The 18,340-nt window shown below is 37.5% G+C and overlaps 1 protein-coding gene across 1 annotated transcript in view; it reads left to right on the forward strand.

Moving 5' to 3' along the window:
* Positions 1 to 2,597: 2,597 nt before the first annotated feature.
* The window catches only part of mbd2 (methyl-CpG binding domain protein 2), a 35,259-nt gene continuing 19,516 nt past the window's right edge, over positions 2,598 to 18,340 (forward strand). Inside the window, exons 1-3 of the mRNA XM_058774660.1 lie at positions 2,598 to 2,986; positions 12,308 to 12,467; positions 18,169 to 18,306. Coding sequence (XP_058630643.1) covers positions 2,871 to 2,986; positions 12,308 to 12,467; positions 18,169 to 18,306 — 414 coding nt within the window. The 5' untranslated portion in view covers positions 2,598 to 2,870. The remainder of the gene's footprint in view (positions 2,987 to 12,307; positions 12,468 to 18,168; positions 18,307 to 18,340) is intronic.

The following is an 18,340-nucleotide window of genomic DNA, read 5'->3' on the forward strand; positions in this document are numbered from 1 at the left end:
GCATCCTTGTTTTAAGTCAAGAGCTGTTTTAGTGATTTTAGAGGATCTACAGCTTTTCTCAACCACGTTTCATACCAACAAAGTGCTGTAATAGTTTTTGGACTTCATTTTCAACACTAGATTGTATTGTTATCATTTCAGACTGTACAAACTTTGATTAAAATGTGAGCACAAAAGCAGTCATAAGCAGCTCAGCTATATTTGTAGCAATAGCCAACAATACATTGTATGCGTCAAAATTATAGATTTTTCTTTTATGCCAAAAATCATTAGGGTATCAAGTAAAGATCATGTTCCATGACAATATTTTGTAAATTTCCTACCATAAATATATCAAAACTTAATTTTTGTTTAGTAATATGCATTGCTAAGAACTTCATTTGAACAACTTTAAAGGTGATTTTCTCAATATTTAGATTGTTTTTTTTTTTTGCTCCCTCAGATTCCAGATTTCCAAATAGTTGTATCTCAGCCAAATATTGTCCAACAAACCATACATCAATGGAAAGATTATTTATTCAGATTAAAAACCCCGAAACCCCCTCACTGCCAAAGGTCCAGAATTTAAGTCGTATTTTTATATATATATATATATATATATATATATATATATATATATATATTAATTAAAAGGATTTCTATATTTTATCCACTCAATAGTCTGCAATATAATAGCCATATAAACGTAGCGTGATTATAATAATAAAACATAGTGGGATATTCAGTGATATTGGCTGTGCAATATCGACTTCTGTGATTGGCCAAGACCGGCAGACTGGAGCCAATGGAAATGCTTCTCCTTCGGTGCTCGTCTTATTCCTCTGAGAACTTCAAAGCAGACCGCTTGAGGTAAATTATCTGGAAAAATACAGAGGTAAAAATTAAAAATGTGGAGGTTTGTTTTATAACATATGATAGACTGACAGTTAAGTAACACAACTAAGGGATCTGTTCAACTGAATATTATCACGATTTCAAATGTTACATTGCATTTATAGTTTAATAAACAAGTAGCCTAATATGTAGTCACCATTTAGACGCAATATTGACGTTTTTGTTCTATTTCACCAACGAAAAAAGTTACAGAAGAAAAGCAACACTCCGCACGGTGTTTTGTTATTGAATGATTCATCATTTTGAACGAATCGTTTTAAAGAATGACTCAATGATTCATTTATTAAGACGGTCACTTGCCGCCACCTATCGGTTGTTGTTGTTGTTGTTGTTGTTTTACATTTGTTTAAACATCAATCTCATAAATTATTTATTACAGTTGTAATCTTGCAGTGTAAATTATTTAATTTGATTGATAACAGCCCTTATTATTAAAACTGAATTTGATCAAATGTAAGAATTTGTCATGAAAGATAAAGCTTAAAAAGATAAAGTAGCCTAGAAATAAATAATTTTAATGTAATTTTTAAATAATTAGAATGATGTACCAACTGGGGTTCCTTATGCTTTACAGCATTAGTTGAGAGATATTTTTTTCTTTGAAGAAATTTGCGATGTAATTCATTAATGTAACTAGTAGTGTAACTAATTACTGTTGCCAGAAAGTAATAAGTAAAGTAACAATATTACTTTTGAAAGGAGTAACTAGTAATGAGTAATATATTACATTCTTTGAGTAACTAACCCAACACTGCTGGTCAGTAACGAAGTAGCTTTACTTTTATTTTGTTACCTCATGCACGTTCATATTCCCCGCTGCTGTAACGTTAGCAATTTATTAAAATGCTACGCATTTAGCTCCATGTGACGTCTGTTTTTATATTGTTTATCAACAGTATCAATTGTTATATTGTTTAGATCACTAGCCGAGTAGACAGATATGAATGTTTATTCGTAACTATACTGGAAATAAGTAAATATTGTTAGCTGATGCTAACTGTCTAGCTAACAAGCTTGCTCGTGCTAAGTTGAGGACATTTTTAGATATAAAGTCCAAATATTTTTATTCAACCACCTTGATAGATTACATCTGAGGGATAAAGAAAGGATGTGATGTTCAGAACATGGTAACTACAGTAATTATCAAAGTTAGAAGTGATGCCTTCTGGCTGGATTTGGCCAGGGCTGTTTTAGCTCCACAGACAAGGTTTGAGAAGAAAAAAAAAAATCATTATGAAAATATAATTATATTTTCCTAATCCCAGGTATTTTGAGCAGTAGATTATAAAAATGTACTAAAATAAAATTAAGTAGTCTATATAAAATTGCTAAATAAATCTATCAGTACTTTTTTACTTAAGTACAGAAAAAATCGAGTAGCCTACTTTTGTACTTTCACTCGAGTAAAATTGAAAAAGCAGTACTTTTACTAGAGTAATATTTTATAATACGTATCTGTGCTTTTACTCAAATACTTGATTTGTGTACTTTGTCCACCACTGGTCTTGTTTTCACTGAATGACCCCAGATGTGATGTTTAGTTCTCTGATACAGTGTGTGAGCAATGCGAGCAGGATTACAGTAGGGGCGGGGCCTGCCTGCCTGTCACGGGGCGTGGCTTTCGGGTCAGCGGGGGGCGTGCGTCTGCCTGTCGCGGGGGCGGGGCTTTCGGGTCAGCGGGGGGCGGGGCCTGCGGTTGCCAGGCGCTGGGTCACTTGTGTGGGAAGTGCTGAAATTTCAACGCGTCACAGCCGCGTTACGCACGGATCACACGCAGATTCTGATCGCAGACGAGCTCGAGAGAACGACGCGTTTAACGGCGGCACTTTAAGCCGAGAAGTAGTCCTCTACTTGATAACTCGGCAGCTCAGCAGCTAACTAACCCCTACAGCAGCCCGTTAGCGAGCGTCAGTCACGCGTCCGCGTCTCAGGGCTTTATTATATTAACACTTCTGATCGAGCTGATCGATCAATCAATGATCATGGAGAGGAAGAAGACGGACTGTCCGGCGCTTCCACCCGGCTGGAAGAAGGAAGAAGTGATCCGGAAGTCCGGGCTGAGCGCTGGGAAGAGTGATGTGTATTATTACAGGTGAGTCTGGCTTTTTCTCTGTGTTTTTGTGTTTGTTTGAAGTGTGCGCGCGCCGAGGATGCGTTAAAGCGTTACATTGTCTCCAGAAGAAGAGCTGAACTCGCTGGAGAGATACATTGTAACTCCTGCGCCGTGACGTCACTGCATTACAGTACGTGTGTGTGTGTGTGTGTGTGTGTGATGAACGAGCGTTTCCTCTGAGCTTCACCTGTTGAGTCCTCAGCTTTAAATACTTTAAACATTTACCCCTCATTATTTATGAATAAAGACGCCCAGAATACACGTATTTGGAGCAATTATCGTTAACAATTTATAAGTAAACAATCACTTACATTAATGTGTTTCATTATTGATATGAGTACAGTGATGTACAGGGTGGCATGGTTAAGACAGATGCGTTTTGGAAACAAAACAACAAATTTAATGACAAAAAATGTGCCTGATATTTTTGAGCCAGTGTGATTCTGTAGATGGAAAACAATTGAATGAAAGCAAAATGTGCATGTATTTTACAATATTTCTCTGAATTAATTTTACTATACAAATAAAAAAAAAATTTCTGAGTGAAAATAGTTTTCAAAATAAATCTTACCAGGGTTAGATGTAAACTAAAACCACAAAAACATTTCTGTTATTTTAAATAAAATAAAAATATGTAAAATATAATATATTTATATCAAAGCATATAAACATAATATAAATAAATTAGGCAATATTTCTCACTTCAACTTGATGAAAAATTCAAATTAAAACGGAAATAAAAGTATTAAAAGCTATATAGACGTATTTTTAAAAAAAAAAGACAAACACACAAAAAACTTGAACTAAATTAAAAAATGGAAAATATAAAAATAAAAACAAATTCAAAACAGTGATGATAAAACACTATAAAAGTACCCGAGTGATGCTAAAATAACACTAAATCATATGCCATTTTTTCCAGTGAAATCTCTGACTGGTCCAGTATCAGCAGATCCCTAGTTCTTATTTCTCAGTGAAACGAGAGGCTGAGTGTTGTTCCTGTTTGAACACGCTGAGGCCGTGACCTTGATACGTGAATGATTCAGTCGTGTTAAAGTGAGTAAGAGACTTCATCAGAGCTCCACGAACTGCTCGTGTGTCCAGCAGACGATCACAGGTTATCAGAAGTGTCGGATCCTCCTTGTGTTTGTTTCAAACCCATCAAAGCATGTGTGTTTTTTGCTTCTCCGGACCATTGAGTTGTCAGTCATTGAGTAGCATGATATTAATATATCAGCATTGTGTTACAGTGCAGTCGTGGTTTTGAGCTGGTCTCGGCCTCTGATGGACCGTCACTGTCTGTTTGATGTGTGTTTTGTGCAGCTTCAGTCAGACTCAGAGCATCAGCTGTTCACCTGGAAAGACACATTTCCAGTGGACCTGGTGTATTAAATGAGTGTTTGTGAGGAAGAAGTATTCAGTTTTATCTTTCCTTTCATTCCAAGCGTGCGGTTTTTAGCTAGTATTAGCTGACGTTATGCTGATAATCAAAAGGCTGACTGGCTGATGTTATTTTGGAGCCATACTGAACTGACTCGTATGAAAGCTGAGTTTCACTTCTCTAAACCCTCAAGCGAATCGTGTTGCCTTTAGTCAGATGGCTGGAGTGTGTTTGTATCTGATTTGTTATATGTATCTGACATCATAACTGGACACTCCTTGCTGAAATATACATAATGAGGTCATGTGACAATATATACTGTAGTAATATAGTAGTAATATATACAATACTTCTTTTACCCTGCTAAAAATTGCAACTGCAATTTATAATGCATGCATTTGTTTTGCAAAGTGCATGCAAAAGTTGCATTATACATTTTCTTTTGCAAAATGCATGCAAAAACGTGCTTTAAATGTGTGGCAGAAAAGACCCTGATTGTATGTAAAACCAATATTAAAAAATAGAATAAAAAATGAATTATTCAATTTTATATTCATATTCTCTTACCCTGTTTGAATATTTTAATATTTAAAATAATTATATGCAATGTTTAGTTCATATTAAATGCTGAATTTATTTAGTTTAATTTCTAGCATATACAGTCTTAATTAAATGTTATCCCAGGATCAGCATTATATCAGTAGTTACAGTTATTGATGATGTACATTAGTCCGACACTAAATCAAGGGCAGTGAAGAGTGTGTGCTGTGATGTGACGGTCTGAAAGCAGACGAGACTCTTGTGCTCAGATTACTGTCGGTGTTTGATTACTACTCAAGCTTCATCACACACACACACACACACACACACACACACGACGCCTGCGACTCGAGTCAAACCCTCTTCAGTCCGTCTGGAGAGAATCATGTGTGTTTTCAGTCTTGCAGTGAGTCGAGCGTCACGAAGCTGCTGCATTACTCTGTAAGTGTGTTCACGCGCCATGGGGGAAGGGTGAGAGTGTGTGTGTGTGTGTGTGTGTGTGTGTAAGGTGCCATCATGGCAGCGGAAGGCCTGTAAACTGATCTGCCATCAGAATATATCTGCAATCCTCAAGTGATAGAGAGTCCAAACAGCTGATAAAAACATCACAATAATCCACAGCACTCCAGTCCATCAGTTAAGAGCTTCTGAGAAGACAAAAGCTGAAACACATCCAGCATTAAGACGTTTTAACTAAAATCCGAGTCCATAATGAAAAAGTGCATCTGCTGTCGTGTCTCACATCAAAATCCAGCTTTGTTTAGAGCTGTTCTGGACAGATTTCTCTCCTGATTCAGACCAGAACACTTTTCACTGCAGGAAGCGTTATTATGGACTCCATGTATTTTAGTTAAAAGCATCTTAATGCTGGATGTGTTTCAGCTTTTGTCTTCTCCAGATGTTAACTGATGGACTGGAGTGCTGTGGATTATTGAGATGTTTTTATCAGCTGTTTGGACTCTCGTTCTGACGGCACCCATTCACTCACAGACTGTTTTATAATTTTTTGGATGGTTACACACTGATGTTTGAGCACTATGAGCATTAGTACTAGTGATGATTGAGTACTGATCAGTTGAACTGTTCTGCTATTATATGAGTTTATTCTGTACATGATGGGTTTAGCTGATAGTTTTACTCGGTGTCTGTTCTCTCACAGACTGTAGGTTACGAGACGTTTTGCTTCACACCATCAGAGGCTGTAGATCTGGATGAGAAGGTTTTGTCACACTACATATAGGTGTTTGTTCAGAGGTCAGAGGTCATCCTGATTACACTGAAGGATTCTGGGATTAGTCGTCTTCATCCCACACAAACACCTCGGCCGACCTGTTTCTCCGCTGACGTCTCTCTCGCTGATGTTCTCAGCAGCTAATGGAGCTTCATTAGTTTCATTGTTTCTCACTCGAGCGCAAACAGGCAACAAGCCAACATACGACTTCCTGTTAGTGCTGCGAACTGTGAACTGTTATTGAGTCATTCCCAATAAACTCTGGAGCAGCTGCATGCGTTCGAGAGCTTCATTCTTCTAGCGTGAAGCAGAACGGTGGCCGAAGCGTTTCGGTTTTATGCGGATGGAAAACTGTAGTAAAATGCTCTGAGCATTTCCTCTTGTGAGGCTCCATCTACTAAACAAATGATGTTAAATGTGCGTTTACATCAAGCCTTTGCACGCTTGTACAAGTAAAGCAGAGAGTTTTAACAGCACAGTGTCAGTACATTAAAACTATGAGTAACATGGTCGTTTCCAACCCAGATATATATTTATATTTTATTTATATTTAAATTTCCTCACTACAGGTGAAAGGTCAATGGTCGCAAATTAAACAATATATTTTTCTTAATACATTTTTAACACTATTTAGCATTGTTTACAGTTATTTTTTCAATATAAAATTATATCTGTCATTTAAAAATTATATAGAAATTATATGAATTTTAAATTTATAAATTCTTTATATAATACTTTTTTGTACTTTTTTTTATTGCAGGTAATTTTAAACACTTTAAACTAGACACAAATAATTATTGTAAAAACATGAATAATTTTACAGTAATCATTTGTATTAAAGTTATTTTACAAATAATTATGGCAAAATTGATTTTTTTATTGACAAATTATTTATTAATGATTACTGATGAAATAAATAGTAACAATGATCTGTTATTATTTGTGTATGTATTAGTTCATTATTGACCTTTGACCTCTTACCTTGTCAAAAACAAAATGTTTAGACTGCAAATGGGTGTTTTAAACTATACACAAATAATAACTATGAAATAATCAATCTTTCGTCGTTTTTATTAATACATTATGTAATAATGATTATTGATAAAATAAGCAGTGAATGATTATTGTTTAGTACCAAATACTTTTTTTGTTTTGTTTTTTTGTTTATGGAATTGTTAAAGGAATAATTCACCCTAAAATAAAAAAACAAGGTGTTCAGCAAAGTGGCAGTCTCCGCTATATTCACTCTAAATGCTCGTGTTTTTCCATATAATGAAAGTGAATGGTGCCCGAGAGCGTGGTTCTGATGAATATCATCTGAGTTTAAGTTCCACAGAAAGTCATGCAGCTTTGAATCTCATGAGGGCAAATAAATGATGACAGAGTGATCAAGTTTGGGTGAACAGCCTTCAAGGAATGGAGTCAAAATGAGAATGAGTAGCTGGTTAATTGTGTTGGTAACTGGTTGAGTGAACTAGTCTGTGTGAAGCGGGTCAGTCAGATGGAATCACTCCGTCCCTCTCTCTGTCTGTTCATCTGTCCGTCCGTCTGTCTGTCTGTCTGTCTGTCTGTCTGTCTGTCTGTCTGTCTGTCTGTCCGTCTGTCTGTCTGTCTGTCTGTCTGTCTGTCTGTCTGTCTGTCTGTCTGTCTGTCTGTCTGTCTGTCTGTCTGTCCGTCTGTCTGTCTGTCTGTCTGTCTGTCTGTCTGTCTGTCTGTCTGTCTGTCTGTCTGTCTGTCTGTCTGTCTGTCTGTCTGTCTGTCTGTCTGTCTGTCTGTCTGTCTGTCTGTCTGTCTGTCCGTCTGTCTGTCTGTCCGTCCGTCTGTCTGTCTGTCTGTCTGTCTGTCTGTCTTTCTGTCTGTCCCTCTCTCTGTCCGTCCGTCCGTCCGTCCGTCCGTCTGTCTGTCCGTCTGTCTGTCCGTCTGTCCGTCCGTCTGTCCATCTATCTGTCTGTCTTTCCGTCTGTCCCTCTCTCCGTCTGTCCATCTATCTGTCCGTCTGTCTGTCCGTCCATCAGTCTGTCCATCAGTCCGTCTATCAGTCTGTCCGTCTGTCCGTCTCTGTCTGTGTAACGGTGAGTGGAAACGCCCTGCTGGAGCGTCTAGTGTCTCGGCCTCGGCTCATATCAGCTTTCAGAAACTCTCAGAGCCTGTGGTTAGCACACTGTGTCTTACTGCGTGTTAAAGCCAGATAGGCCCTGCCCGAGTGTGTGTGTGTGTTTGTGTACGAGTGTGTGTGTTTGTGTACGAGTGTGTGTGTTTGTGTACGAGTGTGTGTGTTTGTGTACGAGTGTGTGTGTTTGTGTACGAGTGTGTGTGTTTGTGTACGAGTGTGTGTGTGTGTGTGCTAGTGTGTGTGTGTGAGTGCAAGTGTGTTTATGTGAGTGTGTGTGCTTGTACGAGTGTGTGTGTGTGTGTATGTGTGTGTGTGTGTGTGTGTGTGTTTTCTCAGTTTTGACTCATCTCTCACTCATGAAGTGTTTGCGGCTCGTCCGTCTCTGCTGTGGACTCATTTTCTGCAGCTTCTCACCGCACCGCTGTCAGCGTTCACTAGCTGCACCTCTGCTACGCTCTCAGTTTTGCAGCCTTGCAATTAAAGAATACGAGTGTAATGGCTCATATGCTGTCAGTCCTGCTTAGATTCCTGCTTTTTAATCATTGTAATTCTCAGTGAGCTTATTTTACCACATTTACATGCATTAACAAACGATTTACATATTCATGAAATGTCAACACTTATTGGAAACGGATGTCATGTTCATATTAAGTGCCACCCATGAGTGTAATTATGAAGCATGATTAAAAATGAAACTTCATTACAAATAAAACAAATTAAATTTGTTGAATTTTTAATTCGGCGTCATTTCATGTTTTTAAGAATATTTAAAATGTTTTTATTGAATTATTTTAATCATAGCAAATAAACATTTCCTGCCTTTTAATTTGGTAGAGTATTTATTTCTCTTATATTTGTTTTTCTGGTGCAGTTTGGCCACATTTGCTAATTATATTGCATTTTAAAAGGCCATGTTTTGAGAAAAACATCCTTTGCAAGTCACTTTAGATAAAAACACCAGCAACATTTAATGCAATAACTGGGGTTGCTTTAATTATTAGATCAGTTGTTTTTGTGATATCGGAAGATTTTTAAAAAGCACACACATTCTAATTGGAAATGATTGTTTTATTTCTGCTTGTTTGTGTTCTGGAGGTTCTGTGCATCTGCAGTGCGTTACGTTCATCCAGCAGTGCTGCAGACTGATAATCATCTCGCCACCATCTTTACTGTTTACTGCACTTATTACTGTAACTACAGCGCCATAAAGTGTATTTTTGTCTGTGCCGCCTGTAGCAGAGTGTTTCCTCATGTTGTTGTCGTCTTCATGGTGAAAAGGAGTAAACGAGAGTATTACCACAAGTGTGCACATCAGGCCAGAACGTGTGTGTGTGTGTGTGCTTTTTTGTGACAAATGAGGACATAGATGTGTATAATGACGAGGGTATGGCAGGTATTACAAGCAGAAGGTAACTTTTCAGGACATTGACCCATGTCCCCACTTTTCAAAACGCTTATAAATCACACAGAGTGAGGTTTTTTGGGGAAAGTTGAAATGCACAGTCTCCTGTAAGGGGTAGGTTTAGGTGTAGGGTTGGTGTAGGGCAATAGCACATACAGTAAGTACAGTATAAAAACCATTACACCTATGGGATGTCCCCACTTTTCACAAAAACAAACGTGTGTGTGTGTGTGTGTGTGTGTGTGTGTGTGTGTGTGTGTGTGTGTGTGTGTGAGACACGTCGACAGATTCACACTGACGATCCAAAGCAGAGTTGCAGAATACAGGTTTATTTACGTGACGTTCAAAGGTCATAAGGTGAATTTTGGCAGGTTTCCACACGGCAGGGTTTGGATTATGTGCCGACTCTGCCAAAATCACGCTTGTGTTTTGTAGACGTTACGGACGAAACCTGAAGAGAAACGCTGGAGACGAAGGTGTTGCAGTGATTCAGTTAAATAAAACATTTAACATTTATTACTTCAGTTTTCCTCTCATGCTTTTATTTAGAAATTTCATCAGTGGATGTTTTTTAAAAAATGCCTTTTAAGCAGTTTTCTGTCAGAAATTGATTGTAATTTTCACAAATAAATACTAAGAAATTAAGTTAAACTTGAAATTTTAAAGTAGACAGGCTGAAATGGTATTTTCTTGCAAAATGTGTTCCAGAATGTTTTTATTTAATGTTTTAAAACAATATTTTACAACTTTTTTTTTTTTTTTTACAGTGTGGGAGTATTAAACTAATATAATTCATATAATTTATATTTTTATGTTATAGGAAAATATTTATATGTTTGTAGGAAAATATTGTTTTAATAATTTTAATAATAATAATTAGAATTATGTGAAGTTTATTGTTATAGAATACAGAATATGTCCTGATTGTAACATTGAATCCAGGGTTATTATAGCTGACTAACTAACTGAAATATAATAAATTATTTAAAATGATTAAAATTAAACATTTAAATTATTAATTATTCTTTTATTTCAGCTAGTTTCCAAAACAACATTTCTCATTTTAATTTAGTTTAACTTGATGTACTTAACCAAAGCTGAAATAAAAATGAATAAAAACTATATTGTCACATTAAAAAGCAGAAAACACAACAGAAAATGCAGATAATACACAAATTCAGCATAAAATACACAAATTAAAACAAATTCAAAATATTTAAAATCAAACTATAATAGTATCTTAATCATACTAAAAAAACACTGATTGAAATATGCATTTTTCTGTGGAGCTGCTTTATAACTATATGTATTGTGAAAAGTACTATATATTAAAAAAAATAAATAAATTGAAACTTGAATTATGATTTTCAATTTCTCCTATGTGTTTGCCATGAAAATAGCCTTTGCTGCCGATGTGACGTTACATAATGGCCGAGTAAGTTGGTGGGACGTGTCAGCCGTACAGCGGTCACTGCGGGTTAACTAGTCCTGCTGAAGTCTGGTCAGTCCAAGGGTCAGCACTCCTGCAGACCAGAGCTTATCTGAGAAGATTAGCGCTTTAGTCTCAGGCTGGAAAACATTCAAATCAACAAGAAACCACATTCACAACACACTCCACCTCTCTAATATGACTGCTTTCTGAGAGAAACTGCAGGATGGGACTTCATTTTCTGATATCATGAATTGATTGGGTGGTGAAAGTCTATATGAAGGTGGTTTGAAATAATAAAAGGGATTGATGATGTCAGCTGGCACCTGTTTTGTTTTTTATGTTTGTAATAATGCAGACGGAAGAATCTGGAAGATCAGGAACATGAAGATGATATAGCCTATAGCCAGTTTTGATTTCATGTGAAAAGTGGATCTGTATGTTTTCATTTCTGTTCTTCAGCAGCTGTGACCGCAGTCGTGTGCGTAGGTGTGACAACGACCAAAACATACACCTTTTAATAGTATCACTACCAAAAGTTTTCAGTCGATAGGATTTTTTTTTTTTTTAAAGAAATTAATTATTTTATTCATCAAGAATGCATTAAATTGATCAAAAGTGACAGTTTATAATGTTAAAATAATAAATGCTGTTCTTTTCAACTTTCTGTTTGTCTGTGAATCCTGAAGAATAAAATGTAACGGTTTCCACAGAAATATTGTGCAGCACAACTGTTTTCAACATTGATAATAATCAGAAATGTTTCTCGAGCAGCAAATCAGCATATTAGAATGATTTCTGAAGATCATGTGACTCTGAAGACTGCAGTAATGATGCTGAAAATACAGCTGCGCATCACAGAAATACATTACAGTTTAACACATATTCACATAGAAAACAGCTGATTTACATTCTAATAATATTTAGCTATTTTACAGCATTTTTGCTGAACTAAACACAGCCTCGGCGAGCAGAGAGATCAGTAGTTGGTGCGTGACAGCTGTTTGAAATTGTAAAAATATTTCCCAATTTCCACTGTATTTTTGATTTAAAAAATGCAGCCTTGATGAGCAGAAGAGACTTCTTTCTGCCCAGGCAGAACTCACCACTATGAACATGTTCAGTCTGAAGTCAGAAGATTAAGTTTTAAGAATAAACTAGGCTGAGACATTCAGTGTGCTGATGTTGTTGTTTTTTGCTCCAGTCCCACAGGAAAGAAGTTCCGCAGTAAACCGCAGCTATCCCGCTACCTCGGGAACTCGGTGGATCTGGGATGTTTCGACTTCCGCACGGGCAAAATGATGCCCAGCAAGATGCAGAAGAACAAGCAGAGACTGCGCAGCGACAACCTCAGCCTGAGCAAGGTACTGAACAACACACATCTCACTCTCTCGGGTCATTTGGTTCATTCAGTTTGGAAATCCCTGTGTGACAATATTTGTATTTGACATTTTCTATAGTGAAATTGATTGGTGGTGAACAGCAGTATTTAAAGGGATAGTTCACCTAAAAATGAAAAATCTGTCATCATGAGTTGTGTGGAGATGCGTGGATTTGCATGGAAATGTGTGGACATGTGTGAAGATGTGTGGACATTACGTGGAGATGCATGGACGTTACGTGGAGTTGGAGATGCGAAGAGTTGTATGGAGATATGTGTGGAGATGCGTGAAGATGCATAGAGTTCCATGGAGTTGTGAAGAGTTGTGTGGAAATGCATAGAGTTGTGAGGAGTTTTGAGATGTGGAGTTTTGTGGATATGTAAAGAGTTGCGTTGAGTTGTGTGGAGATGCATGGAGTTGTGAATAGTTGTATGGAGATGCGTGGAGTTGTGTGGAAATGCATAGAGTTGTGAGGAGTTTTGAGATGTTTGGAGATGTGTGGAGTTTTGTGGATATGTAAAGAGTTGTGTGGAAATGTGTGGAAATGCATGGAGTTGTGAGGAGTTTTGAGATGTGTGATGTGTGGAGTTTTGTGGATGTGTAAAGAGTTGTGTTGAGTTGCGTGGAGTTGCATGGAAATGTGTGGAGTTGGGTGGAGATGCAAGTAGTTGCGTGGAGTTGTGCGCCGTTGCGTTTATGGCAAGCTCACACATGAATGGAAGACTGGTCTTGTCATAGCTGTGCACATACTACACAACACAACACTGACGAGGTGCTGCACACTCTACAAAACATTCAGTGAAGAGGCATTCCCGACCATCAGCGAAAATACATTTTCTCACATAAATTCTCGCAGGAAATTACAGTGATTATAGGCCATTTCTTCAAGCATGGACGATCAACTCGTCCTTCAATTGGTCTGTGCAGTTATTTTATCCGAAAGAAAGAAGAAGCCACAACAAAAGAGAATATGGCAGAAACAATGGCTTGGAAGACATGGACAACAAGGACTGTCAGTACTGCAGAAAGAGTTGGAGGTAATTAAACAGTACAATGAAACGTGGTATTATATACACAATCTATGCATTTGTTAAATTTATTTCTAGTTAGTTGATTTAATTAATTCATGGCTTTTCGTTTCTGTTCATAAAGATGCATGATAAGACCATCTGCACTGTGATTGGCTGGATTAATTCCATCTTATCATTGTGTCACTCACATTATGAGATCATGTGGCGATAATATCAAACAGGTTTGAAAATGTCGTAGCATCTGTGATAGCTCGAGACAGATTGCTATTAGATGCGTGGAGAGTTGTGTAGAGTTGTGTGTTGCAGTAGCGCTCTGATATCTGGAAGTGTGATTTATGTGGTTTCAAAATCAGATGCATTTACACTTGTTTGTTTGCATCGGAAAAGTTGTGTGGAGTTGCATGGAGATGCCTGAAGCAGAGCCCGGCTTATTTATTGTTTTGCAGGTTTTATCGGCCGATATGAGCCTGTCGCAGATATATCTGCATCACCGTATATGCCACTGATATGACTCATATGACGCAGATAAAATGCTTTTAAATGGTGTAATTACTTAGTTTGTCCAGCAGAGCACGCTCCATTGTTTGCTACTGGCGACCCAGGTCACTGTAGTGACACCAGTGTTGCCAAGTCCATGGTTTTCCCGCAGAATTGGACTACTTTAACACTGTTGCTGCGGGTTGTTTTTCATGTCCGGGGCTTGAAGTGACCCCGATAACGTGATATTTAGCCCCTGGAATGCAAATTGTACCAGGGGAACCCCACCAAAAATATAATATTCACATATAGAATATCGGCCGATATACCGATATCTGACTTTTTTAATCCCTAATATCAATATCAGCATTGGCCCCCAAAAACCCATATCAGTCGGGCTCTAGCATGAAGATGCATGGAGTTGCGTGGAGTTGTGTGTTGCAGTAGCACTCTGATATCTGGCTACCGTAAGCCAGTAAAACATGCTCTCTCACCTTTATTTTTTACAGTTCAGGGAGGAGTGTGATTTTTGTGGATACAAAATCAAAAAACGTTTTTGCATCTAAAAAAAAAGCCTCAATCGGATTGTAGTCCATCTCAGATGCGTTCCGAAGGGTATTTTCACCGCATGTTTTCATTATCAAATAACTATCCAATCAGAGAAAACGCATGAAGTGGCTTAGTGTAAATAGGCAAAGTGAGTTCGTTTAATCTAAGCAAATTGCATTTTTTAAAACACATTTTCAAACAAACATTTATGTGTGTGACCCAGTTTGCTTTGTGAAACTGAGCTGAGCTGCTGTCTCGTTTGTCCTGTAGTTATGCTTGCTGATCCTGTGAAGCTTGTCTGTGTGATATGATCTCAACCTTCATACGCTTTCATTTTCAGTTCAGCAGGCTGTCTGTATTCTTCATTTGCCCTTAATGAGCTAGTTGAAAGAGAAAATCTTCGTCATTGTGAGTCATAACGTCTGATGAGGCAGGAAAGGTTTGGATCATGCATTCATAACTTCCAGAACAGGTCTGTGTTCGTCATGCTGGACGTTACAGAGGTGTGGTGACGCGCCTCGCCCCATGACACACTTCTGCCCTACAAATACACACACACACACACACACACACACACACACATACACATACTTGAATTTGTGGTTTACTGGGACTCTCCATAGGCGTAATGGTTTTTCTACTGTACAGACCGTATATTCTATTGCCCTACACCAACCCTACACTAGGGCTGCAACAAATGATTATTTTGATAATCGATTAATCTGCCGGTTATTAGAACGATTAATCGACTAATCGTCGATTATCCCACTGATTAATCAGTAGACTTTGATTGATTATTCAGCTTTTGCAATTAGTTAAAATATTAAGTTATACATATTCTAACATAAAGGTCACTTCAGCTTTAGAAAAGCATATTATGTAATTACAATTATTATACAATTAATTGGTAACACTTTACAATAAGGTTCATTAGTTAACATTAGTAAACATGAACTAAGAATGAACAATACTTCTACAGCATTTATTAATCTTAATGTTAATTTCAGCATTTACTAATGCATTTATAGAAATCACAAGTTGTGTTTTTTAACATTGGTAAATGCACTGTGAACTAACGAACAAACAATGAATAACTGTATTTTTATTAACCAACATTAGCAAAGATTAATACATGAATTTAATAAATGTATTGTTCATTGTTTATGTTAATTAATACATTACAATAAGGTATCATCTGTTAACATTAGTTAAAGTGTTACCAATTCATTATACAAATAGATGTATTTGGCACAAAATGAGACACTGTCTCACCATTTAATTAGCTACATGAAAAAGTAACGCATCGTTCTGCTTAACATCTCCTTTCGTACGTGATAAGAATCAAAATACAGGTAAGTGATGAGACGCTTTGGATAAACTATTTGATTCACAACATAATGTCTTAAAATACCGTATAGGGTTATGATGACCAAAACATCAAGCTTTGATTTCTGTAAACCAAACTATCTTTTTAATTAAATATTTTTTCCCCGCTAATAAACACATTTTATCATTAGCTCGCTCCACACTGGAGAGCTGCTTTAGAACAGAAAATCAAGATTTAATTCTAACTGAAAGCGACACTGACTCTGGTTTTTCATGTTTAATACCGTAAAGCTGCTTGATTTAAGGCTATCTATTGCATAAAGTACTGTATAAATAAACATGTGACCGGACTTTACTGGAGTAACGTTACTGAACTGCAGAGCTCATGCAAACATCCACATCGTTGTAATCGGATGCATTTTTATCTGCTGCTTTCACACTGCTGCCAGTTTTTGTTGTTTATTTTGTTACTGAGAGGAAAGCGCGCAATATATATATTTACAAATTCATCAAACGCCGCTCCGCTTCGGGTGTCTTCTTCTCTTGAACTGCATCCGGGAGAGCTGAATTACAGTCTTGCGCTACAGCGCCGCGCTGGTCGAACCGCAGTATTGCAGGCTCTTGCATTAGGTCATGTGAGATCAGACGATTACTCGACAACAAAAATATTTGTCGACAATGTCGACTAATCGTTGCAGCCCTACCCTACCCCTTACAGGAAACTACAGGCAATTTTTGAATTTCATAAAACACCGTTTAGTATGTATTTAAAGCCTTTTGTTTTACGGGGACACAGGAAGTACCTCATAAACCATGTTTACGTTGTAGTACCCATGTTATTATACACATTTGTGTAAACTATAAACTATATATACCAGTACACACACACACACATATATACACATACACACACACACACGTTTGTTTTTGTGAAAAGTGGGGACTCTCCATAGGTGTAATGCTTCTCCAACAGAACGAAGCTGAATGTGAATGATCTGTAAACATATGAAAATCACATGTTCTTTTACTATAAACGAGAATTAATGGAATCTAAATATAATATAATATAAATCATATAAATTTGACTTATTTGATTGAATTTGACTTGTTTTATTTATTTTAAACAAACACTTATTAGCCGTGTTTCCACTGTCGGGCCAAAGGGCCAGTCGCGTTGCACTGTCGCGTCCGGGGCTTGATCGTGCCTCGGTGCTTCCTCGGGGTCAGGCCAGAAAAGCCTGACGAAAACCTTGGGCCAAAGCGGGCCAGCTGGGGCTAGAGGAGTGGTTATGAACAAAGGCGGAGTTTCTCCGCGTCTTGAGAGCGTCAGCGCTGCAGATCATTTCATAAAGTTAACAGCTATAACACCTGCATTAAAGACTTTTAAAATAATTTTAGCTCAAAACTCACTTTCAGACAGCAGCGAGTGTTTGAAATGACTTGATCCGATGTGGATTATGATCACCATACAAGGCAGAAATATTTATAAGCGATGCAAAAGACTATGCACGCTAGCCATTAACATTACCATAGTAAACATGGTAAATACGACCGCTTGAAGAAACCAGACGTCAGCTTCTCATTCTCTACAACAATCATGTATTTATTTAGTAACCTATTTTATCTGTCATAAATCTCGTCTCGAGACTTTAGCTCCGTGTGTGTCATAAAAATATATAATGGTTTTTGTGCGGGAGCTCGCTCTGCTACTCAGGCCGTATTTTTGATGGAAAAATATAGAAATGATCATTCTTACTTAACGTGATGTATACTGTCTATTGTATTAATGAATTTGTGTTTATTTTAAATGAACACTTATTGTACATAATATTTCCTCAAAATTCACTAAAAAAACAATCAGCGACAGGACGTATATTGTCTATTAATCCAGTAATGTGTGTGTGGTTTGACTGATGAAGTGTGAGCAGACTTTGTTCGTGGACTGATATGAAGCTGCTGGAGAATGAGTCGCTCCGTTCTTCCTGAAGATCGCTGTATTAATGCGGCTTTGTCCCGCAGCGCTTTTGCCCTTTCCCGGACAGTCCAGCAGTTGTCCAGAGCAGATCTTTGAGTTCAGTTCAATCCTTCACTTTCACTGACATCTGATTCGTCTCGGAGAAGTATGGTGCAAAATGTGTTTGTTTACATCATAATAACGTCTTTGTTTTGAATATCTTTCAGTCCTGAAACTTTAAAGTGTATTTTCCTGTTGAAATGAGACAAAAGCGGCAGATTTTCAGCGTTTGGATCCTGATGTACTTCTGGTTGAGTATTTTGTAAATGCGTCTCTGTGTTTGTAGGGGAAGCCGGATCTGAACACGGCGCTGCCCATCAGACAAACAGCCTCCATCTTCAAACAGCCGGTCACTAAAGTGGTCAATCATCCCAACAACAAAGTCAAGACAGACCTCCAGAGAGCCACGGAGCAGCCGCGACAGGTGACTTCTTCACTCACAGTTTGCAGGTTTAAAT

This window comes from Onychostoma macrolepis, chromosome 05 (genome assembly GCF_012432095.1).
Source record: "Onychostoma macrolepis isolate SWU-2019 chromosome 05, ASM1243209v1, whole genome shotgun sequence".
In the NCBI taxonomy this organism is placed as follows: domain Eukaryota; kingdom Metazoa; phylum Chordata; class Actinopteri; order Cypriniformes; family Cyprinidae; genus Onychostoma; species Onychostoma macrolepis.